Genomic DNA, 27,943 nt, shown 5'->3' with positions numbered 1-27,943 from the left:
CGAGCCGCTGCCAAGCCCCTGGTGTGGATCCTCTGCCGCGTGCCCCGGGCGCAGGGAGTGAGAGCAGGGAGCCCGCTGCCATTTTATAGACTTTTTATTTCCAAATCTGGCGCTTCCATGATACACTTTTACACAGCCAGGGAGGGAGTGCGGGCTTCTCCCTGCCCACAGAGTCGGGATATGGAGAGAGAACAACAACCGAAGAAAAACAAAAACAGAAAAAAAATAAAAACAACCAAAAACCCCCAAAAGGAACAAACCCAAACCCCAGGAGGATGCTCCCCGGAGCCCAGGCCACAGCACCGCAGTCAGGGACCGGGCCGCAGCCCCACAGGCTGCCCCCTGCTCCCTGCCCAGACGCCACCAGCTCCGCTGCACGCTCTTTTTTTTTCCTGTTTTTTTTGGCACTTGTCACTTGCTCTCCGTTTGGCACTAGCAGGCTGCGGTCCCCTTGCCTGAGCTGCAGAGAAACGTGTAAACGAGTGGTCCCGTAGGGTGTGTAAACATGTCGGCGAGCCTCCCCGCCGCGGGGAGAGGGGCCGCAGCCCCCCCGGGCCCACAGAGCCGCTCAGCTCCAGGCCGGGAGCGGGCTGGAGCCCAGCCCTTCCCTCTGCTGCCCGGGCAGAGCCCCGGAGGACGGTGGCACAAGCACGAGTTCCCCCATGTAAACATCCCGGGCGGCGAGGCGAGGCGGCAGTAAGGCAGCGAGGGGCGCGCGGGGGCACGGCCCCGGTAGCACCGCGGGGACACGGCCTCGGGGGGGCCGGGGGGAGCGTGCCGGACCCCCGAGCCGGCGGCCCCTGCTCCCAGGCCGGTGTAGGCACAGAACGAGCTGCCTGGCAGGGGGAGGCTGGGGACGGGGCAAGCCCCCCGGCTCACAGAGAAGCCCGCAGAGCGGCCTGGATTCCCAGAGGGGGCAAAGTGCTGTTTTTCTTCATCTCCTGAAATCCAGGCTGCTCTGAGCTGGGAGCTTCCGCTGGCAGGGGAGCGCAGGGACGTGTGCGTGCATACACAGAGCCTGCAGGGAAGCGGCCAGGAATAACTTTTGTGGGCAATGCCAGCACCGGAGGCCAGAGCCATGTCTTGGTCATCCTCTGCAGGGCGAGCACCGGCTCTGAAACAGCCTCACCTACTGCTGAGCTGCCCCAAACAGGGCCAGGGCTATCCAGCTCCTTGCCCAGAGCCCTCTCGCTCATGCACAGCCCTGGTTTGCAGACGGGGGCAGCCCCAGTGAGAGCAGGGGGAGGCCTGGCTGCGGGGCCAGCAGGGCTGCAGGGGGCTGAGGGACACCGTGGCAGCAGGGGGACCCCACTGAGACGCGTGGGGAGCTGCAGGGCGAGATGGGCAGCAGGGCTGGCTGGGCACTCGCTGCCTGCCCTGGGGAGGGGAAGCAGTGGTGCTGGCAAAGCCCTGAGGGCTGCCCAGTGCTTTCTATCCAGCCCTCTGGTCCCTGGTACCCCAGGGATGCCAGAAAAGGGTGAGACAGGTGCCCCAGGTCCTGGGAACAGACCATCCGCAAAAATAACCATAGAAATTTCTCTTCTCTCTGATTACAAAGATACAAAAAGGTAGAAAACCCTCCCCTGCCCCCATGTCCTGGGCTCCCTTTCTATCCCCCTGCCCGCACACACACACACACACACACACACAGACACACGCACGCACATACGTGCCCCCCGCACAGAAACGGGTTGCAAAGGAAGAGTTCAGCCCCGGGGGGTCGGCGACGCGACCCTCGCCTGAGCGGGCTCCTGCGATACCTCTCACAGTGGGCAGGCGAGGGGAGCACAGCAGCAGGGAGCCTGCGGGCTCCCGGAGGCGGGTGGTTGGGTTGCTGGCCCCTCAGCCCGGAGGGCAGGGAAAGGCAGGGTTGGTTTTGGGGCCTCTGAGCACCATCAGTTCTGGCCCCCGCCCCTGGGGACACCAAACCTCAGCTGGCAGTGTCCGGCTAGGCGAAGGGCCCTGCCTCTTCTGTTTCTCTTGTGGACGGCTTCGGCCCCTCAGGAATGGCCCTCATTTCTCATTATTCTTCTCGGAGGAAAGAAAAACAGCGTTAAGCCACAGCACCTCCCCAGGGCTCCAGCTGCGCTCCCTACTGCCTCCCGGCTATGTCAGATGGGGACAGAAACCTGCTCCCGGGTCAGGGCAGGAACCACTGTGTCCAAGTCCCTGCGTTCAGGGAATAGGAAAAGGGGGATGGAATAGGAATGGATGGCGGCAGTGCCAGCAGGGTACAGAGCTGGATGTTTCTGCTTGTGCACTGCAACGGCCTGGAGCTGCCGCAGCCAAGGGTCCTCCCTACACAGCCACCTTTCAGGGCCAGGAGACATCTGCCACCCACCCTGGGGGCTCGCCTATACACGGCCCTCCCCTCCAAGCAAAAACCCTGAGGGAAGGAGCCAGGCGGCCGCACGACGCGCGAGACCTGGCTGAGGAAGGGACGCACTTACTCTGAATCTGGCGACAGCTCCGAAATGCTGTGGGAGGTGGTGGAGCAAGGCGTCGAGGGGCACATTGCAGAGGGCGGCGAGGAGGTCTGCACAGCAGAGGGGGTGGCGGTGGTCTGGGGGCCCGAAGGCGTGCTGGAAGATTGCACCGAGGACAGGACGGAGGTGTTAAAAGAAGCAAGGATGGAAGAAAGGATATCTAACTGTTCAGTGGAAGGATGGCGGCTGGGGATGGCCTCCAGGTTCTCTCTGGAAGGCTGCCTCCTAGACAGCGGCTCTAGGCTTTCCCTAGACAGCTGTCTCCTAGAGAGACTCCCCAGATTCTCCTGCGAGGGCTGCCTGCTGGGCACCGTACCCAGAGGCTCTCTGGAATTAGATCTTCTGGAGAGAAAGTCCAGCTGCTCTCTTGAAGTTTGTCTAGCCGATGCTAGCTGGTCCCTTGAAGGCTGTCTTCTAGAAAGCAAATCCAATTGTTCTCGAGAAGTATCTCGACTTGGCAATGTATCTATTCGGTCTCTGGACACTTGCCTACTTGGCAATGTGTTTAGCCACTCTCTCGAGACCTCTCTTACCAGCCCACAGTCTAGCTGCTCTCTTGACCCAAATCTGCAGGGTAAAGTTTCAAGGTGGTCTCTGGAGCCCTGCCTCCGGGGCAGCGTGTTCCCGTGATCTCTCTGACTGGGCCGAGGAGCAAGCAGATCCAAGTTTTCTCTCGACCCATGTCTGCTCGGGATATTTTCTAGGTGTTCGGTAGACCCATGCCTGCTGGGGATAGTGTCCAGCTCCTCCCTGGACCCGTGTCGGCTGGGCACAGTCTCCAAGCACTCGCCCGAGTTGTTCCTGCTCAGCTGCTCCCGGGACATCTGTCTCCTCATCAGCATGTCGAGCTGCTCCCGCGACGAGTACCGGCTGGCCGGCTGCGACAGACTGCCCGCCCCGGAGTAGATCCTGCCGTAGGAGGCAGCGGGCACAGCCCTGTGACCCAGCGTGGAGGTCTTGTACCAGGACAGCTCGTTGGTCATCCTGCCCACGGACGGCAAGCCTTGGATAGCTGGAGGGTACTGGAGGCGGTTCTTCAAAATCCCTGCGCCAGACAGAACGAGAAGTCAGATCTTTGCAGAGCAGAGAAACCAGCACGGAAGTTGTGGGAGATGCATTGTACCTCCCCGGGGGCGTGACAAGATGGATCTGATGCTGAGCCTCTGGGGCCACAGTGACTTCAGACAGGCCAGACCGCGCTCGCCCGCCTGCTGCAGGCTGTTACCTTTTCTTTGCCGCTGGGTCTGGGTGAGGGAGTTCTCATCCCCGCTGGTCAGGGCCAGGTCCGGCTGGTTATTGTTGGCCGCATCCTTGTTGACGTCGAACCCCAGCTTCCTCTCGGAGCCCCACTTCTGCAGGGAGCAGGGGTGAACCTCGCACTCGCCCAGCGCCGGCCAGTACGACATCAGGTCGTTGCCGTCCACGTCTGGTGGAGGACGCAGCGAAACAGACCCCGGGGAAGAGGGAGAGAACACTTCTGTGAGGGGTGAACGAAGTCACAGCAAGACATGGCCCAGCCCCGTGCCTCCCCGTGGCGCAGCAGACCCGAGGCCGCCCCTTCCCCTGCCAGAGCCCGCGGGCCTTGCCTTTGGGGGTGGTGTTGGCAGGGTTGGTGAGGAGGCGCTCGCTGTGCGCCGCTCGCTTGAACTGGCGCTGGAAGCGGCCCCGCAGGCGCACGTTCTCCTCGCTCTCCGAGGACGGGATGGAGAGGCTGCGCTCCTCGTCCAGAGACAGGTCGCTGTCCGAATCCGAGTCCTGGTCTGGAGGGACGTGTGTGGGGGAGACATTCGGGAAGAGGGTGGGTGAGGAAGGGCAGACTAGTGCCTGCGAGCAGTTAGGTGACAGACGCTGAGTAACAGAGGCAGGGAGGGACCAGGGGGCTCTGCTCCCAGGGCAGGGCCAGCTGCAGCAGCGTGACCAGCGCCTCAGCCAGCTGGGCTCTGATTGCCTCCAGGAACACAGAATCACCTGCACCAGGGCCGACTGCCCTCTCACAACTTACTGTCCATCCCTATAGTGCAGCCTGTGCCTGCTGCCTCTGCCCTACCACCAGACACCCATGAGAAGAGCCCGGCTCCATCTCTCCACTCCCTTCAAGGGAACTAAGGTCCCTTTTGCCCCCTCCTCCTCCAGGCTGAGCAAACCCAGCTCCCTCAGCCTCTTCTCATCCTGTATCACTGCCTGGGAACAACATATGTCCCCAGGGACCCCTCGACAGCTCCCAGCGCAATTCTTGCCTCCTCCATCTTTAGCTCCCCGGAGGCTCATTATGCCCTTTCCTATCTGTCCAGGGAAAAGCTGCGCTAAGCGACACAGGTGCTGCCTCTCCCTCATATCTGCAGCCTGTTTGGGAGTCACAGCCAAACATGGGCTGGAGGACACAACCACGCAGTCGCAGCCTACCCAGGGAATGATTTCTTTAAGCCCGAGTTAATTCAGGGCGTGCTGGCTCAGTCCCAAAGCCTTACCTCCCCCAGCATCACGGTGGAACATGGCCACGTCGATGTCCGTGGGGCCGGCGTGACCCAGCAGGCTGTGATCCAGGGCCGAGCCCTGACGTGCCGTCATGTTGTCTCTGAAAGACACAGGGCCCGAGTGGTGACACTGCCACGAGCCCTTGGCTCTGCCCAGGCGCTCTGCGCACCCCGGAGCCCCGTGCCGCTCCCCTACCTGAGGTACCCCCGCTGGCTGGAGTGGGTGCGGGCAGAGCGCACGCTGCTCACCGACGAGATGGTGGAGGCCCCCAGGGTGATGCGGATGAGGCCGCTCTCCTCAAACAGCGCCGTGTTGTTGTAGGCGTTGGGGCCCTGTTAAGGCAGGGAGAGAAGCACGGGCTCTGTTAAGGAGACGCAGCCCAGGGGATGACCTTCCCTCCTTCCCACACCTCCAGGCGCCCAGCCGGGGCTGCTCTCGCTCTCCCCCACCTGCGTGCTCCGAGCAGCCTCCTCGCTCTGCCCCTTCTTGCCGAGACAGGCCAGCTTCCAGGCCTCCTGCACCTCCTCGTTCAGCACGCAGAAGAGGACCAGCACGGCCAGGCCCTGGGGGGAGACAGCGTGAGCCTGCGGGCCGTGGGGAGCCCCTGGCAGCGGGCTTGTGCTCCCTGCGGCAGGGGCAGGAGGGGTGGCTGGCTGCTGGCCTCCAACGTGGTGGCCCTCTTGGGCCCCCAAAGAGTCATCCCCACAAGAGCTACAGGCACAAGCCCCTGGGCCGGTGGCCGTGGGTGCGGGAGAAAGGGATGTTGAGTCCCTCAGGCAGGCAGTGCCCGAGGAGGGGCTGGCAGGTCCCCCGCAGCCCCACCAGCCCCACGCAGGTATCCCCAGCAAGGCGCCTCAGAGTGACCGTGGTGGTGGCCGTGGTGTTGCTGTGGGTCATGTTTGGGGTGCGACACCTCTTTTTGCAGGCTGTTCTCTTGCTCTGCCCTCCGAGAGCAAGGACGCCCCTTCAAGATGTCCCTCACTGCCCCGTGGGTGCCAGCTCTGAGCTCAGCACCTCGCGCCCACACGCGTGCCATTCCCGCCACCCCAGCACCTCCTCCCCGCAGCGGCACGCGGGGCCTGGAGGAGCTGCGAGTTCGGTGGCAGGGTGCTCCCGCCCCTCACACCCCAGCCTCACCGAAGGCCATCGCAGTCTCTGCAGGGGACCCCCCGCAGCCCCAAAGTGGGGTGGGGGGCAGAGAAAGCACCTTCGCCCCCCAGGCCTCTCCTGGTGGAGGCTGGGCAGTTACCTGGAGGCTGCAGAGGACAGTGTAGAGGTAGTGGAAAGCCAGGACACTGTTGTTGACAGCCAAGAGGCCAAAGAGCCAGGTAGTGCTAATAACTAGAAGCAGAACAAAGGAGCTCCGTAACGTCATGCTGGAGGGAGAGAGACAGACAGACAGGCACACACACACACCCAGAGGTTAGTGCGTGTTGTTAATCTACAGTCTAGCGCTCGCAGACAGAGATCCAGAGGGGAAGGTGTGTCTCCTGCCCAGCCCTCCTCGCTGCCCCACGGGCTGCTCCCCGCTGCAGGCACGTCGCCACGCAGCAGTTCTGCTCCCCCCGTGCCCGGGGCCTTCCCTTCTGGATCACACGTGGCAAACACAGGGCCCAAACGACACAGGTCATTTGGAGCCGCAGAGAGCTGAGCCAAGCTCCAGGGCTGGCCCAAGAGGAGGGTGAGTGGGGAAAGGTTTTGCCAGGAGCATTTAAGGAGCAGAAGAAGCCGGCGCTGAGAGCTGGCAAGAGCAGATGTGACGGGTGGCTGTGAGGGCAGGCAGGGAAGGGGACAGACTGTCAGGACAGTGTGAAGACAGGGATGAAGGAACAGGAGGAAAGGACAAAGTTTAGGAAGAGTTAACATGGCCACCAGGTGGAGAGGAGAGCAGCTGCAAGGCTGACACTGATGCGCTCTGCGATGGTGGAAGAGGAGGGATGATCGCTGAAAATGCTGAAAACCATGAGCCACGGGAGCTCTGCTGGGAACTTGGCCACTAATACTCACAGAACCGATTTCTTCTTGGTCTCCTTTTGGCCTGGGGAACAGGACATCTTGGCCACAAGCAGGAACATCACCCCATTCATCTGAAAGTGTTGGCACTGATTAGAAGCTGTGCCAAGGGCTGGCTCTGACCCAATATACCCAGCACAGAGCATGGGCAGATTCCAGGTCCACCAGGCCCACGTGAAGCTCCCCTCCTTTCCCCGTAACGCCCAAGCCCTGGCCTCCCCCAGGTTTGGTTGGAGCCAGCAGGGACAGAGAGAGGGGCTCTAGCAGAGGGAGGAGAATACAGAGAAGGGCAGGCAGTGCCCGTGGTGCAGAGAAGGGAGGTAGGAGAGGGCTGTGGGTGAAACAGGACAGGGTTTTACCACAACGACGACAGTAATGGGGCCTGCAAAGCTCCAGACCAGCTTATCATGAATGGAAATCCAGCAGAAGTCAGGGTTCCCGTAGCCCTCAGGATCCAGGCCAACAGCCAGCCCTGGGGAAGGAAGGGAGAGGCCGGCTCCAGACCCAGCAGGCGCCCCGTGCCCATCCAGGGGGCCACAGAGAGACGCACCGAGGGATTGTTTGTCCCCGGGAAGCAAGGCAACAGCCCGTGCTACACATCCCCAGCTGGACAACGCGGCACTCCTCAGTGCCTGCACACTCTCCCTATCACATCCATATCTCCATCGCTCCTACCGGTGATGATGGCGGGCACCCCCCAGCCGATGGCGTAGTAGAAACGCATGGCCCCGAAGTTGACGTTGCGGGCTTCGGTCTGCATGCGGTAGATGTGGAGGCCCTGAACGAAGAGCCAGGCGAAGGTAGAGAGGAAGAAGCAGTGGAGGAGGATGGCAATCACAGTGCAGAGAAACTGGGGAGACAAAAGCCACTCAGAGACAGCCCCGCTGTGCCAGCGCTCATTGCCCTCACGGGTGTGCTTGTTCAACCCCACGGACCTGGTTCTCGGTGCGGTTGATGCCCAGGAGGAAGAGCAGCTCAGAGAAAAAGAGGGTGACTGATATGTTGGAGTGGATGCCACGCGTGTTGGACTTGAGGCCTTTGAGGCAGGTCAGGAAGGAGAAGGTGAGCAGCAGGGCCACCAGGGAGAGGGACACCAAGGAGTAGGTGACAATTGCCAGCGTCTCCAGGTCACCTTCCAGTTGCTGCAGCAGCAGAGAAGCAAAGGCAAATGGCAGCGTTAGGGGGAGACGTGGGAAGCTCTCAAACTATTTGCGTCCCACAGGGAATTTTCTGCCCGTGCCTGCTTATTCTGGTGGCTAAGTTCCCCCCGCTGCCCCCAGCCCTGCAGGCTGAGGTTACCTCTCGGTGCGAGCTGTCCATCAGAACCCCAAAGGTGCCAAACTGGGAGCACTGGCAATGGACGTGCGTGGTGTTTCGGTACACGAGCTCACAGTCTCTGGCTGTCCAGAAGCCCGACGGGTTGGTCCTGCAGCCACCAAAAAGCAGAACGCGCTTAGGAGAGAGGGCAGATGAGCATGGTGCTTGGGGAAGGAACTGCAGAGGGACCATCAGCAAAGTTTTTCTACCAGCAGATACAGCTGCGCTCCCGCAGCTGAAATACCGGAGCCAGAGCCCTGCAGGGACCCCACCATGCCCTACCAGCAGGAATGAAGCCCCTGGGAGAGGGCAGAACCCCCCACATCCCAGTGCTGCCCAGGCACACAGCCTGTCACGGGCAGAGAGACTCTGGGAACTAGGAGCTGCCTGCGGAAAGCAGCTCAAAGCAAGCGGCTTGTGGGGCAGTGCTGAGCCCAGTCATGGCCAACTCACGGGCTGGAGTGGTTCCACTGGACGCAGAGAGGCTTGCTCCTGTTGGCCGTCTCCAGCAGGCGAAACTCCAGCACGAGAGGGGTGTCCAGGGGCCCCCGCAGGAAGGTGTGATTGCTGAACACGGACACGCTCACGATGGGGGAGTTCATCACGGGATTCTTGGGGAGCCTGCAAGGAGCGACAGAGCTCTGCCATCGCCGTGCCTGGGGGCTGCAGGGCTCCCTAAGGCCCCGTGCTGACACCTTGGGAGGAACAGCTCTGCCCAACCCACACCAAGGGGTCAGGAAGCATGGGGCAGAGTGCTGCAGGACCAAACCCCAGCCCCAGCACCCAGACTCAGGGGAGTCCAGGCAGCCTCTCCCCGCCAGTGCTCACAGAAGGTGAAGGGGAGGAGGACGTACCTGACGCTGCGGCGATCCACCTGGTAGCGCGGGGGGAGCAGCCCCCCCAGGGTGCGGTACATGATGAGGATGATGACAGTGAGGGAGGGCTCGGGCTCCGGCAGCGCCTGCCTCGGGGAGGAGCTCTCCACGGTGTAGTTCCCTTCGCCCCCACCAAGCGTAGGCACTGCTGTGGGGGCAGCTGAGGCACACGAGGGGACAGTAAGAATGGGCACACACACACACGGCCTCGCGCCTTCTTGGGGGACCCTAGTGGTGCCCTGGCCTCTGGGCATCAGCCAGGCTGAAGGAGGCAGCCAGTGCCCTCTGCGTTCACTAGCCCACGGGATCTGGGGGCTTTTCTCCACAATCTTCACCCACGGCTGGTGAGGACCGCAGAGAGAAGCGGTGCTGGCGTTTGCTGGCAGCAGCAGGGCTCCTAGGCTCGTGAGACCATCAGGAGCTAGGTCTCAGCGGGGGCACACATCCCCTGAAAGCCATGCCTGTACGCGCTGTGCCCCAAGCAATGCTCACCTTCAGCTTTCGGGGGGCTCAGCACCGACAGCGGCAGCACGACGTGGGTGTGGGGGTCCCAGGCGGGCTGGCCGCGGAAGAGGCTGCTGTGGTAGCGCGGGTAGCGCCGGCGGATGTGCGAGTGGTTCTCCATGCGGTCGATGCTGAGCACTGCGGAGGAGATGTTAGTGAACGCCAGCTCTAGGATGGCCACCTGGAGAGCAACCACGCTCCGGGGCACCCCAGGTTTGATGTCTCTGGCAAAGGGACTGCAGGAGCCACAGCTCTGCACCACCCCGGCCAGGCCCCACCGCCAGCCGGCTCCGACTTACTGATGTTGGGGGTGACGACGCCGACGGGGTTGAGGTAGGTGAGCTTCATGTTGCTGGCCAGCGTGCCCGAGTAGTCCCGCAGCTGCTCCATCAGGCTGGCGCTGCCGTGCTCGCTGTGCGGCAGCATGGCCCAGTGCTCCCGGTTCTCGGGCGCCAGCACGGAGCTGCCCGCGCGCAGCAGGTTCTGCACGGGAGAGATGGGGCACATGGGAGCACGGGGTGAGGGAAGCAGAGCCTTTGGGACACATCCTGCCCCCCAGGCTGCCAGCACCGTACCCCTCTGCCCAGCGTGGTGGTTTCTCTTACGATGGACACCCACCTTAATGTTCATCAGTGAGTGTCCTGCAGAGACATCTCTGCACCACCCCAATAGGGAATTGGGAACAGCACTGAGACCTCTCTTTGCCTTCCCTCCCCCAGGCTGAGCAAACCCATCTCTGCCTCTCCTCATCCCTCCTGTGTTCCAGCCCTGGCCACGCAGGCGGCCTCCGCTGGTCTCGCTCCTGGGCCTCGATGCCTGCACAGTGCTGGGGAGCCCAGCACCCCGAAGCGGCCTCACGACCTCCTCAAACCCCACAGAGACACGGGTGGCTGACAGAGGAGCAGCAGCAGCAGCCGCCCCGACGCAGGGGAAGGCCTCACCTCGTTGAAGTGGGCATCCTGCGTGGCTGTCAGCCCAAAGCCGCGCTGCCGGCTCTCGAAGGCCATCAGGCGAGACAGCAGGCGGTAGGTGATGTGCACGTCGTTGCCGAAGTAGTGCTCCATGTGGTCCGTCACCGCCCGCAGCCGGTGGGCCAGCTTCTTGGCTTCAATTGTGTTGAGCTCGGTCTCGTTCCTCTCCAAGCCCTCCAGCTGCCAGCAGGGAGAAAGGAGGGGGTTAGCCCGCAGTGGTTCCTCCCCGGGGAATCCCGCAGCTCCCAGGGAGCGGGCTGTGGGGTGCTGCGGGTCCTGCAGGGCCCAGGAATGACTTCTGAAACCACAGCACGAGCTGAGGACACTCGCAGCGGTGGTCACTTGGGCAGGGAGAGTCTCGGGCAGACAAAGGGACACGCAGCAGTGCATTACCAGGATGGAGAGCTCCTTGAAGGCAGGCGAAGTGCAGTTGAAGAGATCTGGCTCCAGCCAGCCTTTCTCCTCGTCACAGTGTCTTACGGCTGCGCCTGAAGGCGGGAGGAAGAGCGCATCAAAGGGTGCAGGACATGCAGCTCCCCCCCTGTGCCCCCCAGCAGAACACTGCACCAGGTAACCCCAAAGAGCAGCACCAGCGAGTGATGGGGAGGGCCTGTGGCACCCCAGAGCTGTCCTCCTGCTGTGCACCACCATCACCTCTGGTCTGCACCACCTCTGCAGGCTGCTGCCAGCCCCTCTCTCCGTGAGCTGGTTCCTCGTGTGGTTCACGCAGCCTGCATGGCAGCAGGCACCGTCACACAGAGTGGTAAAGAGCAGTAAGTGACGTGGCAGGGCTAAGGGTGAACCCCCTGGCTCCTGGTGGGGCCGTGTCCCTGTCCTCAAGACACATCTGACCCCAACCTACAGAAGCCTGTGCAGCCCCAGGCTTCCCCTGGCTCAGTCTGCAACGCCTGCTGAGGGGCTGCCCCCGTCTGCAAGGGGGAGCTGCCCCGGGACGAGAGCCCTGCGGTGGGACTGGTGAGCCTGCTCCAGGGGCTCGTCTTCCAAGGCGGTGGGGGACAACCCATCCCGCAGCACAGGTACAGCACCCACTGCAAGACCCCGTCCCTGGCTGGGGCCCGAGCACTGCTGGGCAGGAGCAGAGACACCAGCAGGGAACGGGATCGGCTGCTAACACCACCAAGAGCACTGCCAGCACCCACACCGGGAGCGTCACCGTGCGCGCCTTGAGCACGAGGGAGCAGGGTGACCCCAGCGCACCAGTCCCTCCTGGGGAAGGTGCCAGGGCAGGGGAGCTCACCGAGCGCCCATGGCTGGGAGAAGGCAGCAGCGTGCCCAGGGAGGGGAGAGGGAGCCTGGGGCAGAGCCCAGCTCCTGCCTGGACAAGCCCCGTTGCCAAGCCTGCTCCCTCCCACCAGCCCCAGCTCCCCACTGCACATCCCCACCGCCCCCTCCCCAGCTGCATAAGCACAGGGACCAGCACCACCGCAGCTGGGGGCAAACAGAACAAAGAAACCTCCTTGCTGCCGGCCTTCCCCCGGCAGAGAACAGGCCTTCACCCATGCCTGTGGCCAGGCTCGGCTGCAGAATCCGGACCCCGTGTGCCTCCGCCTTGCCTGCTGGGCAGCAGGAACGGGACCTTGCACAGCTCCTGCCCCCATTCCACCACACCAAGCAGCTCCCCCTTCTTCCGCCCCGCAGCCATTCCTCCCCACCTTGCCATCCAGCGCTCATCACCAGCTCCTTCCCCTCCCAGCCTAAGCAAGCAGCCCAGGACAGTCAGCAGCCATCCCGGCCGGGGCACAGAGCGCAGACCCCGCTCAGCAGCCCCCCGGGGCCACCCAGAGCCCATGCTGCAGGCTAAGGACAGCGGGAGCCAGGTTTGTGCTGGTTAGTGTGCTGGGAGCAGGGAAGCGACGTGTAGGAGCGGTGAGGCCAGGCAAAGCGTTGAGGAGACACTCGGCAGCTCCAGAAGCAGCAGGGAAAGCGCAGGGGTGTGCAGGGTGCCAGGCAGGGAGCAGGGAGGGAAAGCCACGTGGCACAGTCCTTAGAGCAGGGGAGGAGGGAGGTGGGAACAACCTTACCTGCACCCCTCAAACCTGAGCACGGATGGCGAGAGAACCGGGGAGAGAAGCGACAACAGTTAGGAGCCGAACCTGCCTCCTCCCGGAGCGAACGGCTGGAGAAGGACAGGGTTTGTATTGTCCCCTGGGGCTCGCGCTGCCCTGCAGTCCCAGACACCCTGCTCGCACGTCTGCCATCACCCAGGACAGCCTTCTCCAACCGGGGCCGTGACTTCTACCCGAGGCACTCACCAAACGCCGTGCCTGCTCCCCGCACAGCGCTCGCTGTGCCAGGCCTGACCCCAGCCTCGATGAAACCGAAAGGCAGCAGGGAGAAGGTGGGGACAGAGGCTGGGTGACGACGGCATTGGCCCTACAGCCTGCTCCCAGCCCCCTGTGCTCGCCCTCGGGCTGGGTGCTTTCTCCTCCACCTTCCTGCTCCCAGCCCTCCAGCCCAGCTAAACGGGACCGGCACAGTACTGCGAGGGGGTGACCTTGCTGGGGCTGCAACAGCCCCCGCACAACACCCGGATTCTCCCCTCCCCACTGCATCCCCAACTCACCCAAGGAGCCTTTGGGGCACAGCACCACAGCCGACAAGCCAAACTTGGTCTGGGGCCACCACACACCTGCTTTCAGGCTTTTGGGGCATCCGTCGTAGAGCACTGCGGAGACAGGCGGCCCGGGGCCGGTCACGGCGGGGCAGCTCGCACCCAGCCCCGCGGTGCCAGCGCCCTGCCACGTCCCCGCTCACCCTCGCAGCCGCTGGGTGTCACCTCGGCGAAGGGGCTGTCACAGCTGTTGCACTGGCGGCCGATGACCCCGGGCCTGCAGTGGCAGCGGCCGGTCTCCTTGTCGCAGGAGCGCGAGGAGGAGCCCACGGGGTAGCAGTCGCAAGGCAGGCAGGTGTCGCTGCCTTTCGGGCGGTAGTGGAAGTCCTGGGGGAGACGGGGACGGCCGTCAGACTGCCCATGGGGACAGCAGCCCAGGCAGGTGCTTGGGGAACTGCTGGAGCCAGGGCTGCCCACTGGGGACTTGTCACAGAGATCCCCACTTGCAAGCACCGCTGGCTGGCCCCATCGTCACCTTGCTGGGCCGGGAGGGCCAGAAGGAGGTGAGCAAGGGCCAAGCACACAAAGCAGCGCCCAGGCAGCTGCCAGGCCTGAGGAGGGGACAAGGCACAGGCGGGCCGTGTCCCCATGGGCACAGCTGCCCCTCACCTTGCAGTGGCACTGCCCGTTGGTTTTGTTGCAGTCAGGATCGAAGCCCTTGTTCACATCGCAGTTACACGGCCCGCAGCTGGGGTTCCCCCACCAGCCCTTCGGACACTGCTGGTCCATCCTAGGGACAGAAACGTCCCCGCCGTTACACCGACCACATCTCCTGGGCCTCCTCCTCCCAGCAGCCCAGCAGCTCCAAGGAGCAGGGTGGCAGCGAGGTGTCACACAGCTGGGATGGGCGAGCAGCACAGAGCCAGGCACTGGAGGCCAAGGCCCTGCTGTGCGCCCTGCATCTCACCTGTGTTCGCAGTACTGCCCGAAAAAGTTCCCTGCGCACTCGCACACGTAGCCCAGGGGCGAGCCCGGCTTGCGGCGACACACGGACTTGTTCTTGCAGGGGTTGAGGTGACAGGCATCCACGCAGTCCCCTCCATAGTACCCTGAGGTGCAGACAGAGAGCACCACGTAAGGAAAGCACCTTCTCCACAGGAGCGGCCGGAGAGCCCAGGAGTGGATTCAAGGGGCTCGGGGGAGATTTTGCCCTCCACAAAAACCACTGCATGTCTGAGAGGGGTTTCTGGGCACACAACTTGCCCAAGGAAGGGGCAGGAGAGCAGTCACAGCCAGGCTGTGGGAGCCCCAGGGGCAGAGGAGAAGACGCGCAGTGGGGAGAGCCAAGGGGTGGCAGGGCTCTGCAGGCCCTACCTGGCAGGCACACGCACGAGTAGCTCTGCCACTCGTCCTTGCAGACGCTGTTGGCTGGGCAGGGGCTGGAGTCGCAGGGGCTCGGCACGCTGCAGCCAGCCTCCACCCTCAGAGCATGGCTGGGCTTGGGCAGCACGGTCCCGGTGACGCTGTCACCCAGTCGCACACCCTGCAACACAGGGGAGAGTCACACAACGCTCCAGTCTGCCTAACTTCCACAACCCCTGGGTGCAGCCACCCTTCCCCATTGACCCCGCTCCGTGGATTTAAGGCTGCCTCACAGCACCTCGGAGCCCTGAATGCTCAGAGGGGGAGCATCACCAGCAGGAGGGATGTTGGCAGCAGCTCCCAGGCCTGCGTTCCCACCTCTCCACCTAACAGACCCGCTTGAAAGGGAAGGCTCAGAGCAATGGACTCACCTGTATGCAGCCCCTCAGCCCGTTCTGCACCTCGCCAGAGCCCAGGACTCCCCCCACGTGCAGATGTTTCACCTTTAGGCCATGCAGCTCATTCCCGACAACCACCGTATCCTGCAGAGCAAAAGGGATTAACGGGGGCCAACTGCCACCATCCCATCCCTGCCCCCTCTGAGGGTGCAGGCAAAGCATCCCCCAGTGGTTCCCGTCCCGGGGCTGGGGTCTCGCACGCAGCACGTACCTGGTAGAGCCCAAAGTCCAGGGTGAGGGTGATGACGTAGCGTGAGTCTCGCCCGCTGCGGACATCCCGCAGCTCCAGCTGGAGGTCGTGCCATCGCCCGTCGCTGAGCTGCAGCTGGTCCAGCACCAGGCTGGTGCTGCGCCCCGAGCCCCTGCTCACCGTGAAGGAGAGCAGGCCTCCCGCCAGCTGCAGGGAGGGAACCAGCAGAGGCAGCAGTGAGCCAAGCGAGCTGCCTCCATCCTACCTTCCCTGCGCACTCTGAGCACGGGGAGGGAAACCCAGCCCTGCCGAACACCACCCTCTGCTTGGGCTGGGGTCAGTGAGGAGGGCAGAGCCCCCCTGGGGAGGATGGTACGGGTGCTGAGGCCCTACCTGGCAGAGCAGGGTGGTGTACTGGCCGGCGTGTGCCTGCAGGAGCACCCCGTCGGGCTGGCGCGTCCGAAACGCCAGCCCCAGGTACCACGGCACCGAGATCTTCACGTCCGTCTTGAAGTCCCAGGTCAGGACACTGTTGCCCTGGAAATAGTGGGCATGGTGCATGGCTGGAAAGGAAAGTGGAGGTGAGAAGGGATGGGGAGCACCTTCTTCTGCCCTCATGCACTGCAGGACAAAGGGCCGTTGAAGGCTGAGGATGGACAGCAAGCAGCTCGTGCTGCTGGCTCAGTGACACCAGCACCCGCACGCAGCCACCTTGTCCTCCCTGACGCCTCCTGTGCATGGAGCCACAGCAACTCCATTTTCCAAGAACTGGTGTTGCTACACAGGGATCAGCAGACGCAGGGACAACAGAGCCAGCTCTCCCCACATGTACCCCCTACCCTGCTGCCACAGCACCACCCTGCCCACACCCACCCTGCCCGTGCTCAGGACCGCCCGCTCACTCACTGTGGCGGCAGTCTTTGCCCCCGAAGCCCACAGGACAGAGGCAGGAGTAGGTCCCCCAGCTGACCGAGCAGGTGCCGCCGTTCTTGCAGGGGTTGGAGTCGCAGAAGGTGTGCTTGGCGTGGCAGCCTGGAGGTACCAAAGGTGCCTATGTCAGCCTCGACCCTGTCACCCCCTCCCTCCAGCCCGCACGCGAGGCACCGCCACCCCCAGCCCTGCCCCGCTGCCCGAGGGGCAGACCCAGCCGCTCAGCACAGCCCCTGCTCCTTAGGGCAGAAGACAGGCACTGGCAGGGGGCAGAGGCACTGGTACCTGTAGTGGTCCCGTTGTTGGCGATGTAGGAGGCCAGGTCGATGCGTTTGCTGTCGATGTACAGGTCTCTCATGCACCCCACAAAGTCCCGGTGAGTGACGGGGAAGTTCTCCGGCAGGTTGGGGACCCCTCCGAGGAGCAAGGGACCTGTGAGGTCCAGGGACCTGCAAGGAGAGAAGCCCAGTGACCTCAGGCTGGCCGGACGGCTCCCTTGGCGAGGGGCTGGGAGGCTGACATCCCCGGGGACAGGCACACACAGCTGGGGCCCCTGATGCTACAGCTGCCCCAGATGTAGGGCAGACTCTGCAGGGGACCCCATTGCCCTGCTCCTCTCTCCACTGCAGCAGCACCCGGCAGCCCCCAAGGAACTCACTTTTTGGAGCTGGTCTGCACTCCCTCGGCGGCACAGGAGTAGTTCCCGATCTCGCTGCCGAACTGCAGGGCCACCGAGGCGTCGCATTCGTCCACTGTCAGTATGGCCACCTTGTCCTTGGAGGGGCCCTGCACCACCCCCAGAGCGCTGACTTTGGGCTGAAACCAAAGGCGGGGTGTCAGCAGCTCACAGCCCCCCGGAGCCGGACACCCCACGGCTCACACTACAGCAGGGAAAGGGCGGGTGGCCCCGGCACCACCGCGCCGGGCACAGGTGAGCCACGAGGGACACGCCTGGCTGAGGACAGCACGCGGTGCCCGACGTGGGTGCAGGTGAGGACGAAGCAGGTGGCCCCACGGGCAGACAGACCCACACGCACAGGGGGACAGCAGGGGACAGTACCTTGTTGTAGTAGCGGAGCTGCAGCGTGTGCCACTGCCCGTCGCTCACGCCCCCAGGCAGGTAGGGGCTCACCACCGTGCTGGACTCCCCTGCGGAGACAGGGATAAGTGCTGTGGGGAGCCGGGTGGCCCTGCGGCGTGTCAGACCCTCCGGGTAGGGGACAGCAGCCCCGGGACGGTGCCCAGCAGCTCCCGGGCCCGAGACCTGCATGCAGGCTGTGCCCAGCGCTCCTAACTGCTGATCCTGGCACCCCCCGGGGCAGGCAAGGCAATGGGACCACGAGGACAACCAGCACCCACCCAAGAGGGTCCTCATCCCCAGACCGGCTTGTGGCCAGGCTGGAGGTGAAGCTCCCGGTGACACCCCACATCCCGCGACAGGCAGGGCTGAGCCTACCTGTGGAGTATTTCAGCTGCACCTGCCCCTGGATGATCTCCACCGCTAGGAAGTCGTGCCGCTCGTTCAGGCGCCCGTTGTAGAGCAGGAGGCCGCTGGGCTCCACCGTGCTGAACCTGGGCAGGGAGGGAGCAGGAGCGCAGGGTGTGCACAGGGCGCATGCAGAAACCCCGCTGTCCCAGCACTGGGACGAGGCGAGGTAACACAGGGTCCCGAGGAGGGACCAGCAGAGGAGGGAGAGCACTCACGAGAGGGCGAGGGTGAGGTGGAAGCGCTGGCGCAGGCCCCGGAACATGACGAAGGAGCGGGGCGGGAAGGAGCGCGCGGACACCTCGCAGAAGGGCGCCTCGAAGCCGCCCGCCGGGCACTGGCAGCGGAAGCCGCCGTCGGCGCCGTTGGTGCAGGTGCCCCCGTTGCGGCACACGCCGGGCTGGCAGCGCCCCGAGCGGCTGTCCACCTCGCAGTTCTCGCCTGTGGGAGCACGACAAGGGGTTTGGGACACGTCCCCTCGGCCGACCCTCGCCCCGGGGCACAGGCCCAGCTGTGGGGCGGCTGGGGCAGGCGGAGGACGGGAATGATTCTATGAACCGGCTTGCTCAGCTCCAGCAGAGGGCTGGGAACTCCTCTCCCTCTCCCCCACACCCACAGCTGACCTCAGAGCCCAGTTTGCCAGCTTTCCTTGGCCTCTCTTCAGCTGGCTTTGTCCACCCCAAAGGCCCCTGGCGAGGCTGATGCGGCAGCGGCGTGGCGCAGGGGGCTGTGCTGGCCCCACAGAGGGCCATGAATTGCTCAGCCGCAGTCCTACACCCCCGGCCCAGCTCCCGTTACTTGCTCAGAAGCACCCAAGGAGGACGATGCAGAGACAGCACGAAGTGACAGGGAAACGAGCTCATTAACCCTTCTGCTAATGGCTGTTCACGCTTCAAACGCCAGGGGTTAATTACCACTGCCTCTGCTTATCTCACCAGGAGCCACGGTGGCTCCAAGGCAGCCATCTGCTGCCGCGCTCCCCTGCCTCTCCAGCACCCCTCCTGGCGGGCAGGGCAGGGCAGGGCCTCCTCCTCCTCCTCCCTGGTAGCCACGGGCCTCCGTCACCCGACCCCAAGCTGAGGGTGGCCAGCACGGCTCTCGGCAGCCTGGTGGGGGCTCGTGGCAGTGAGGCACTGGCTGGCCCCTGGCGTTACCCCAAAGCCAGGACTGGATCCCGCCCAGCGGGGCAGCGAGGCCCAGCCTCCCCTTCCACGCTCAGCGGGGAGGCTGAGGCAGCAGCTTCCCCATCGCCCGCAGTGCCAGCATGGGGTGCGCAGCCCCGCCACACCAGCCGGCACTGGCCAAAAAAACAGCGCCTCAGACAGTCCCGCAGCCCACCACAGCGGGAGAGGGCCGAGGACCCCGCACCCCAGCCAGGCGAGGCCCAGCTCGCTCCTCCCGCTCCGCCAAAGGTCCCCGGGAGCCCTCCAGCCCTCCATCCCAGCTCCCCGCACGGCACATTTCTATGGCAACCTCAGCCCTGCGCATCCAGCGCCATGGAAACAGGAGAGCGGGGAGCGCGGCCGGACCTCGGCGGCGAGGCCGAGACCCCCCCCCTACCCAGCCCGGCACTCACCGCTGAAGTGCTGGCGGCAAACGCAGGTGTAGCCCCCTTCCCTGCGGGTGCAGGTGCCACCGTTGAGGCAGGGGTTGGAGTAGCAGAGGTTGATCTCCGTCTCGCAGTAGTCGCCGGTGAAGCCCTGCGGGCAGCGGCACCGCAGGCCGGTGATGGGGTGGATGGGGCGGAAGAGGGTGGACGGGGAGGCGATGAAGGGGGCCGAGCTGTCGAACTTGAGGACGGAGATGCACTTCATGTAGTTCTGGCAGGGCTCCCGCAGGCAGACGTTGTCGTCGAAGGGCAGCACCTCCAGCATGGAGGCACCCGTCAGCGCCATGCGCTTCATGTACAGCTGCTCCTGCAGCTCCTCCGAGCTGAAGTAGTGCCCGCCCCGCGGCGCCAGCGCCGAGAAGCTGACGTTGAGCACCGTGCCGCCCACGTCCGTGTCGTTCTGGATGTTGAAGATGAAGACGTCCTCCTTGGGCGTCGCGAGCACGGTGGCCACCCCTTCCAGGAAGGTGGCCAGCAGCGGGGAGAGGAAGCGCTCCTGCCACATGTTCTCCAGCCGCACCGTGATGCTGTTGGCCAGCATGTCCTCCGTGATGATGATCACCCGCAGGACGCACTGGGCCGTCACGCTGTGGATGCCGTCTGGGGGAGGGAACAGGGACGTGCTGCAGGTCTCCTCCTTCCCACCCCGGGCCATGCACCCGAAAACGGCCCCCGAAGGCCCGGGTCTTCAGCTAAGGAAGCTTGAAGCCACGGCTCAGGGAGCATCCAGCTGCCACGTGCCCCAGGGCGTCCCCACATGCACGCCTGAGCTTTGTCCCCCACGCCAGGATCTCCACTGCGATAACTCCCAGGTTTCCATCCAATCCTGGTTCTGGGCAGCAAACTGAGCTCTCGTCAGCAAGGATGGTGGTGAGAAACAGGCAGAAGGAGGTCCCAGCAGGAGGTTGGGCAAACACCGGAGCCCGATGCCAGCGCCCGGGGTGTTTTCCGCCCCCGCTGCGCCCCGTGCCCACTGCACACTGCCTTTCCCCACGCTCTCTTCCTGCCGTTTCCTTCCTCTCTCCTCCAGGGCCTCCGAGGCTTTTGTACCCAGCTCCCTGCTTCCCCCTTCTCACCATCTGCTCCGCATCCCTTCCTCCCTGGGCCCATCTCTGGTTTGTTTAATTCCCTTTAATCTTTATTTTCCTTGGAAACAAACTCCCTGCCCCTTGGGACCCCGCACCACGTGAGCCACCTCCGAGCGTGGCTGCGCTCCGCCAGCGCCGGGGCTGTTGGCAGCAGCTTCGCCCCTGCCAGGCGTGCTGAAAAGCCACCGGCAGCCACAGCCATGAGTCCTGGGGAAGGGGGACAGCCCGCGCAAAGCCACCGGGCCTGCCGTGACCTGCTGGGTTGCCTCCCAGCACGTGGCCATCCGAGCCTCTCACAGCCACCAGTACTTTGCAAAACACCGGTGTCGCGGTGCTGGCCACGTCTGGGTGGAAGCACAAGGGCTGCCAGGACAGACAGACAGAAGCGACCATGTTCCGACTTCCTCTAGGAGAGCCTGCACGCAGCACCTCTTCCAGCAGGATGGAGAGCCAGGGGTGTGCCAGGGCAGCGAGCCCCAAACCCTGCTCAGACACAGCCACCCCAGCTCGTTCCCCTGCCTCACCAGGTTACACTGCCCCAGACTCCAGCGCCTGGCCCTTTGCTGGCCCCATAAAACAGCCAACGTCCCCCTCACTTGGGCCACCCCAGAAGCACCCCACCCGGGGAGCCCACCGCCACAAACGCCTGATGAGGCTCACCAAAAGCCCCACCGCTCCCGAGGAAACGGGGCGAGCCACCTCCCAGCCCATTCGCACCATCCCCACGTGCGTCGGCAGCACGTGGTGGTCACCCACGATTCCTTCTCCTACCCCGCACGGAACAGGGAGCCTGAAGCCTCCGAGTTTCTTTGGAAAGCCAGCTCTCCATCACCACCACCACCCCAAAACAGCACTTACACCAGCCCATCCCATACACACGGCCGACGGGTGAGGAACACCAGCCACCTCCTTCCCCTGGGGACCCAGCCTCCAACCCCTGCCCACGCCACGGCTGCATCATCGCTGCCACGCCGCCTTCGCTGCTTCACACGCCGCAACGCCTTTTGATTCCCCCCCCGACCCCTTTTGAAGTTTGCGGTGCTGGAAGATTTAAGGCCCGAAACATCTCCCTTTTCTCTCGCTCCGTCTTCAGAAGGTGACAGCTCTCCAGCGACCCCGCAAATCCCAGGGGCTGGCGCTCCGCAGATAAGGCAGGCGCGGGGCTGGGAGCGGGCGAGCAGAGGTGCCAGCAGCCGCCCGGGGGCTCATCTCCTGCTGAAGGGGGGACGCCTCCCTCTGAAATCAAACTGCTCCACGCTGACGTGGAAGCCGGCAGGCAGGCGTCCGCCTGATTTATGGCCGTTATTCAGCCTCAGCTAACGCCACGCTAAGGTCTGAGGCAGGCCGGGGAGCAGCGAAGTCTCCGAGGAGGATGGAGGCTGCAGCCTGGGAAGAGGTCGTGCTGCGGGGTGCCTGGCACCTCCAGCGCCATCCTCCACAGGGACGGGGGGCAAATCCCCCTGCGGCGTGAGGTCCTGCCCCAGCAGCACAGCTCTCCCCCGTAACTCCTTGCCCAGCCTCCACCCCGCACCCAGGGCTGCCTCCCCGCTGGCTCCGTGCAAGGGGAAGCAGATGGCTGGGAGAATGACCCTCGGTAAATAAGGAGGAAAAAAAAAAAAAAAAAAGGAAGGAAAAAAAAGGCTACCAAAAGAAAGCCCAAAGCTGGCTGGAGGCGCCGACCCCCCTGGGAGGCATTTTAATCACGGATGCTCACCCTTTCTGATTAAATCCTGGGGCCGGAGAGCTGGTGCCTGGTGAATATTCATGCGGCAGAGCGAGGAGCCCCAGAACACGCCTACAGGGAGAGAGGGGCCGCGGGAGGCTCCGACCCCGGTGCCGAGCAGCACCAGGTCATCACGGCTGCGTGTCCAAGTGTGATGCCCACCAGCTCCAAAAGCAGCAGGGGGGGCAGCTACAGCCAGGGCCAGACCGCATCCCTCCTGTCACCCCCCTTCTCCTACGTGGCACAAAGGCACGGGATCCAGCCCACACACCCACGCCGAGGACCTCGGGGTTCCCGTCGCTGTCAGGGAACGCTGCGGCCCTCAGCCCCTCTCCTCCATCCCTCAGGCCTCAGGCCAACTCCAAAACCATTCCCTAACCAGAAAGGAAGCCCACACCTCCCACCCTAACTCACGGTCAGCTCCTCCAGCCGTGATGGACTTAACAGGGGAGGAGGCTCCTGGATGGGGCTCCTCGAGAGAAGAGACACGCAAGTTGTACAGGGCAAAGGCAGCCCTGGGACCCCATCCCTGACTTGAAATGAAGGCTCGGAGCTGCTCAGACACAGGAGTGGGGACACACGTGTTCTGGGGGGCAGCCTCCCTGCCAGGAGACATCGTGGGTGAACGAAAGCACCAGGGCAAACCCGCCCGGCAGCCAGGAGGAGCCCAGGCCAGCACGGAGGGACACCAGGACAAGCACTTGGGCTCCTCTCAGCACCTCTCCAGCCCCCAGCCACACACCGACCCCACACCGCGCTGCTGGCCGCGGGCACAGCTGTTTAGAGCAGATGTCGGTGCCCGCACGTCTGCGAGGAGCTGCAGGCGGTTTTGAGCCCGTCGGTCCCCCAGAAAGGGGCCGGTTTCTGGTGGCCCCCTGCCTCTACGAGGCTCCCCCTGCGGAGGACCCCGTGCCTTGGGTGCTGAGCCCTGCAGCACCCAGCTACGTGCTTTTGTCACCTTCCCGCAGGAGGCAGGAGCCGGCCGGGCAGACAATGCAGCCGGGTCTGGGCCACCCGGCCATCCTCTCTGCAAGCCCCCACCCCTGCACAGAGCCACAGCACGGGGGCTGTCGGCTGGGAGGTCTGATGGTAAAGAATGAAAAACCCAAGCCAGACCCCTGCAGCTCCACCAAAGCCAACAAAAGGCCTGCTTTCCACTGCCTGGCTGCACACATCCCCCCGGCACACCTCTTCCCCTCCATCCTCCCCTCCGCCGGCGCACCTCTCGCACTCTCCCTTCCCGCTGGAAGATGACGACACGCTAATTGCAGGGGCCCTCTCGCTGCCAGGCAGCTCAGCGCAGGACTTCAGGACGTGATTTTCTCCTGCCTTTGTGCGGGGTTAAGTGCGTGAGGAGGCAGGGCTCCTGTAAACACCGGGGCAGAAGCTGGAAAGGTCAAAACCGGCCCCCATCTCCGGCAACCCGCACGCATGTAGCACATAGCGTGCGGTGCCAGCCAGCCCTGCGGCTACTATTAGTCCCCAAAGAGCCCCGATCCACCGGCAGGCTGGAGCTGGCCATGCCGGATTGCCTTGAGCAGGTCTGCTTCCACCGCTCCATCTCCTGAAAGAAATCCTCCCCCTGCTCAATTAGCTGGATGGAGAGCGGGTGGAAGGGTGTCAGCTGGCGGCCAGGGGAGAACCGCGATTTAACGCACCGCTCCCCAGGCACGCTCGGGAATTTGGTGTTTGGTCCCTCCGAAAAGGGCTCCTGCCCTCCCTCCCCCAGCACTGCTCCTCAGTTCAGCCAGGGATGGATGGATGGAGGGAGGGATGGATGGATGCCTCCATTTCAGATCACACATCCGCAGGCAAAGAAAGGCCCGTGGTACCGGCAGAGCTTGGGCAGCGGGGGGCTCCAGGTGCAGACCCCGCTCGCTCACAGACCAGCCCTGTCCATCTTCACCCCATTCCCAGCTTGGCTGGAGGCAACCCTAGCACTTCCCCAAACAACCCCGGGGAGCTACCACGAGCATTCAGCTACCCCAGCAACACACACGATGCAAGAGTTTTAAGCACCTGAGGTCTGTTACAGCCGTCATCCGCAACACGAAGTTGGCTTCAGAACGGCGGCACCGCATTTTGGAAGCCCCAGCCACCGCTAGGTACCACGGCCAGCACCCAGACCCGAGCTGCTTGCTAACAGCACCCTCCAGCAGCCCGGCTTCGTCGCTCCCAGGCACGGCCGGGAAGCGCACCCGCTGCCGGCAGGGAGACGGCTCATTAGGGGCACAGGGAGAAGCGGCCACCCCAGGAACCCGCTGCTCGCCTGGCCGGCGCCCCACGGCACAGCTTTGCCGGTGACAGCACCTCCAAAGGTGCCTCGCTGGCAGCTGCACGCGATCCTCGCAGCCGAGTAACGATGCTTTGTTCTTACAGACCACCACCGACCTCAGCCCCCCTCGCAAAACGCTCTCGTACAGCACATCTCCCCTTCCACGATTCCCAGACTCTCCGGGATTTCCCGATTTGAAGCAAGTCCCCATCCAAACCTTGTTGCCAGTCCCCAACACCCCAGGTGCAGAACAGGCTGCCCATGAGGACCACGCAAAGCCCGCAGGCGTTATCACCCCAGAGCAACAAGGCATTTAAAGATTTTCGCAGCCTACCTGTGACGGTCACCAGCATGGAGGCCACGAGCGGACGGTTGTTGTCCAGCTTGCGGCTCAGCCTCAGCTCCCCGCTCGACTGATTTACAATCAACAAGTGCAGTTCGTTTCCCCGTTCAAAGGTGTAGAAGAGGCGGTCGGACACATCGGGGTCATATGCTGGGACCTTCCCTATGACCCCTGAGGGGAAGGTGTTGGACTTATTGGACACGTAGTTATTGAACAGGATCTGGAAGTTCTTGAGAACAGGACTGTTGTCGTTCTGGTCAATGAGTTTGATGTGGACCGTGGCTCTGCTGACCAAAGGGGCAGACGTGGCTTGCACTACAATCACATACTCTGGTTTTGTCTCATAATCCAGGTCTATCAAGGCTGTGAGCTCCCCAGAAAAGATGTCCATCTGGAATATCTCGGGGATGTTGCCTTCCACAATTTGGTACATGATTTGGGCATTGGGTCCCTCATCTGGGTCGATGGCTGTGATCTGGGCCACGACAGAGCCTACGATGCTGTTCTCCTTTACCAAGACCTCAAACTCTTCGGCTGGAAAGACAGGGGCATTGTCATTCACGTCCTGAATGGTAACCTGGATATGGACAGGAGTTCGCTGAGGAGGAATGCCCCTGTCCACAGCGTACGCAGTCAACTCATAGACAGGGACGTTCTCACGGTCCAGCCTGCGGACGGTGCGAATGATGCCTGAGGTGGGCTCTATGGTGAAGTCTCCATCCCCGTCATCCCCGTTCTGGAAGGTGTACTGCACTCGCCCGTTGGTGTGGGCATCCCGGTCGGTGGCAGAGATCTGGAGCACGCTGGTGAAGGGAGGTGCGTCCTCAGAGATCATGCCCTGGTAATGAGGGCTGACGAACTGGGGCGCATTGTCATTAACGTCATTCACCATGATTTCAACATAGGTGGTGTCTGCTTTCTGAGGGATCCCATTGTCCTTGGCAGTGATAGCCAACGTGTAGGTGACCTGGTCCTCGTAGTCCAGTTCTGCCTGGAGAGTGATGGCCCCGGAGTCTGGATCGATGCGAAACTGAGGGACATTGTCTTCTAGGTAGTATGTGATGCGGGCGTTTTCCCCCACGTCATCGTCCGTGGCACTGATCACCACCACAGTGCTGCCAACAGGCCGGTCCTCGTTGATGCTCACAGAGTAGTGGGCGCTCTGGAAGACGGGCCGGTGCGTGTTGGCGTCGGTGATGTTGATGTGAACATGGCAGTTGTCACGCAGGGTGCGGTCGGAGGCCGTCACGGTGAGCACGTAGCGCCTCTCCTGTTTGTAGTCCAGCGGCAGGGACAGAGTGATGATCCCCACCCCACCCTGCGTGCTGATGGAGAAGCGGTTCCGCGTGTTGCCTCCCGTGATCTGGTAGGTGATGGCGCTGTTCACGTCCCGATCAATTGCTGTGACACTGAGGACGCTGGTCCCCACAGCCGCATCCTCGTTCAGGCGGATAAAGTACTCTTTCTGGGTGAACTCGGGGCGGTTGTCGTTGACATCCATGACCGTGATGGTGACACTGGCAGACGCAGACAAAGACGGGGAGCCGTGATCCCGAGCCTCTACCCCAAAGAAATAGTGCTCTACCAACTCCCGGTCCAAGGGCCCGCTGACCGTGATCCACCCTGTGGCACTGTTCACCACGAAGGGCGTGTCGGCCGAGACCCCCGTCAGTTTGTACTCCAGGCGCGCGTTCTCGCCGTAGTCCGCGTCCACGGCCTGGATGTGGATGACAGAGTGGCCGAGGGGGGCGTTCTCCAGGACGGAGATTTGGAAAGGGGTGCTGACAAAGATGGGGGCATGGTCGTTGATGTCCACCACTTGGATGCTGGCCATGCCGGTGTTGTTGGAGAGGGGAGGGCGCCCTGCGTCCTGCGCCCGGATCCTCAGGGCGTACTCCCGCTCCACCTCGAAATCCAGTGGGGCCACCACCTGTATCTCCCCAGTGACGCTGTCGATGGAGAACTGGCCCCGGCTGTTCCCGCTGATGATGTTGTAGTGAACGAGTGCGTTGTTGTCCTTGTCCAAGTCCGTGGCGGTGACGCGCAGGATTTCCGTGTGGGGCCGTATGTCCTCCCTCACCTGGACGATGTAGCGCTTCTCGCTGAACTGTGGGGTGTTGTCGTTCTCGTCCAGCACCGTGATGTAGACCTTGACAGTGGCGGAGCGAGGCCCCGGCTCCCTCCCCTGGTCGTTGGCCTCCACCACCAGGGAGTACCTCTCCATCTTCTCCCTGTCCACCGGCCCGCTGGTGGTGATGAGGCCGGAGCGGGGGTCGATCTCGAAGACGGCGTGGGCGGCCCGCTCGTTGACGAAGCGGTAGCGGATGTTGGCGTTGGGCGGCGAGTCGACGTCGGTGGCCCGCAGCTGCAGGATGGGGTAGCCTTCCTCCACGTTCTCCCGGATGGTCTCCCGGTACTCGCCCTGCTCGAAGACCGGGTCGTGGTCGTTGCGGTCGGCCACGGCGATGGCCACCATGGTGGTGGCGGACAGCCGGGGCGCCCCGTGGTCGGCGGCCGTCACTCGGAAGTAGTGCAGCTCCATGCTCTCCCGGTCGAGGGCCTGGGTGGTGGTGATGAGCCCGGCCCGCGGGTCGATGCTGAAGAGCTCCCGCGACCGGCTGTTCATCAGGGCGTCCATGGAGTACACCAGCCGCCCCGCCTCGCCCCCGTCGGGGTCCTGCGCCGCCACCGCCACCACCGCCGTCCCCGCCGGCTGGTTCTCGGCCACCTCCGCCTGGTAGTTGTACTGCGGGAACAGCGGGTGCCGGTTGGGGGCCGCTCGCCTCCCCCGCGATGCCGGCGGCGGCGGCGGGGCGCTGCGGGGCGGGCAGCGCTGCGGGGACCGGCGGCGGAGCCCCGGGGGCAGCCCCGGGGGGGCGGCAGCCGCCGCCGCCACCCAGCACGGCGAGGCGGCGGGGCACCCCCCGCTGCCCGGCGGCGCGGCGGCCCCCAGCCCGGGGGGGAACAAAGGGAGCAGCAGCAGAAGGAGGAGGAGGAGAAGCGGCGGCGGTCCCCGCTGGCGGCGGCGGCTGGGGGCGGCCGGCGGCTGCTGCCGCTGCTGCTCCTCCGCCGCCATGGTGGCTCGGCGGCCGCCGCCCGGGCCGGGCGCTCGGCGGCTGGGCTCGGCGCCGCCCCCGCCTAGCGGCGGCGATGGGCGCCCCCCGCCCCGCTCCGCTCCGCCGCGGCCGGGGGTGGCGGCGGCTCCTCCCGCAGCCCCAACATGGCTCCCGCCGCCCCGCCCCGCCCCGCCCCGCCCGCCGCCGCCA

General features: G+C 64.0%; 1 protein-coding gene across 3 annotated transcripts; it reads right to left on the bottom strand.

Moving 5' to 3' along the window:
* Nucleotides 1-76: 76 nt before the first annotated feature.
* Nucleotides 77-27,834, bottom strand: CELSR3 (cadherin EGF LAG seven-pass G-type receptor 3). Of its 3 annotated transcripts, XM_083795327.1 has the most exons (36): nucleotides 24,669-27,830; nucleotides 19,216-19,848; nucleotides 17,858-18,080; nucleotides 17,610-17,725; nucleotides 17,214-17,302; nucleotides 16,812-16,969; nucleotides 16,439-16,602; nucleotides 16,130-16,255; nucleotides 15,617-15,786; nucleotides 15,245-15,430; nucleotides 15,007-15,117; nucleotides 14,588-14,756; nucleotides 14,181-14,322; nucleotides 13,883-14,003; nucleotides 13,417-13,600; nucleotides 13,226-13,327; nucleotides 12,684-12,698; nucleotides 11,035-11,129; nucleotides 10,612-10,821; nucleotides 9,970-10,153; nucleotides 9,659-9,808; nucleotides 9,146-9,326; nucleotides 8,745-8,912; nucleotides 8,274-8,400; nucleotides 7,910-8,116; nucleotides 7,650-7,824; nucleotides 7,334-7,446; nucleotides 6,969-7,048; nucleotides 6,211-6,337; nucleotides 5,411-5,524; nucleotides 5,157-5,293; nucleotides 4,955-5,061; nucleotides 4,073-4,246; nucleotides 3,712-3,912; nucleotides 2,451-3,531; nucleotides 77-2,028 (listed from the first exon to the last, which is right to left on the bottom strand). In XM_083795327.1, exons 1-36 carry the CDS (start codon nucleotides 27,751-27,753, stop codon nucleotides 2,001-2,003), a joined length of 9,453 nt encoding a protein of 3,150 aa, XP_083651453.1. In that variant the 5' UTR covers nucleotides 27,754-27,830; the 3' UTR covers nucleotides 77-2,000. The 3 variants fall into 3 exon arrangements, 2 of the variants coding, with proteins under 2 accessions (XP_083651453.1, XP_083651454.1); XM_083795328.1 differs by lacking the exon at nucleotides 12,684-12,698; XR_014571359.1 differs by lacking the exons at nucleotides 77-2,028; nucleotides 2,451-3,531; nucleotides 3,712-3,912; ... (1 more) ...; nucleotides 4,955-5,061; nucleotides 6,211-6,337 and having other exon boundaries at nucleotides 24,669-27,834.
* Between the last annotated feature and the right edge of the window lie 109 nt (nucleotides 27,835-27,943).

Source organism: Anser anser, assembly GCF_964211835.1.
Source record: "Anser anser genome assembly, chromosome: 12".
In the NCBI taxonomy this organism is placed as follows: Eukaryota; Metazoa; Chordata; class Aves; order Anseriformes; family Anatidae; genus Anser; species Anser anser.
This window is presented reverse-complemented; position numbering and strand designations above follow the sequence as displayed.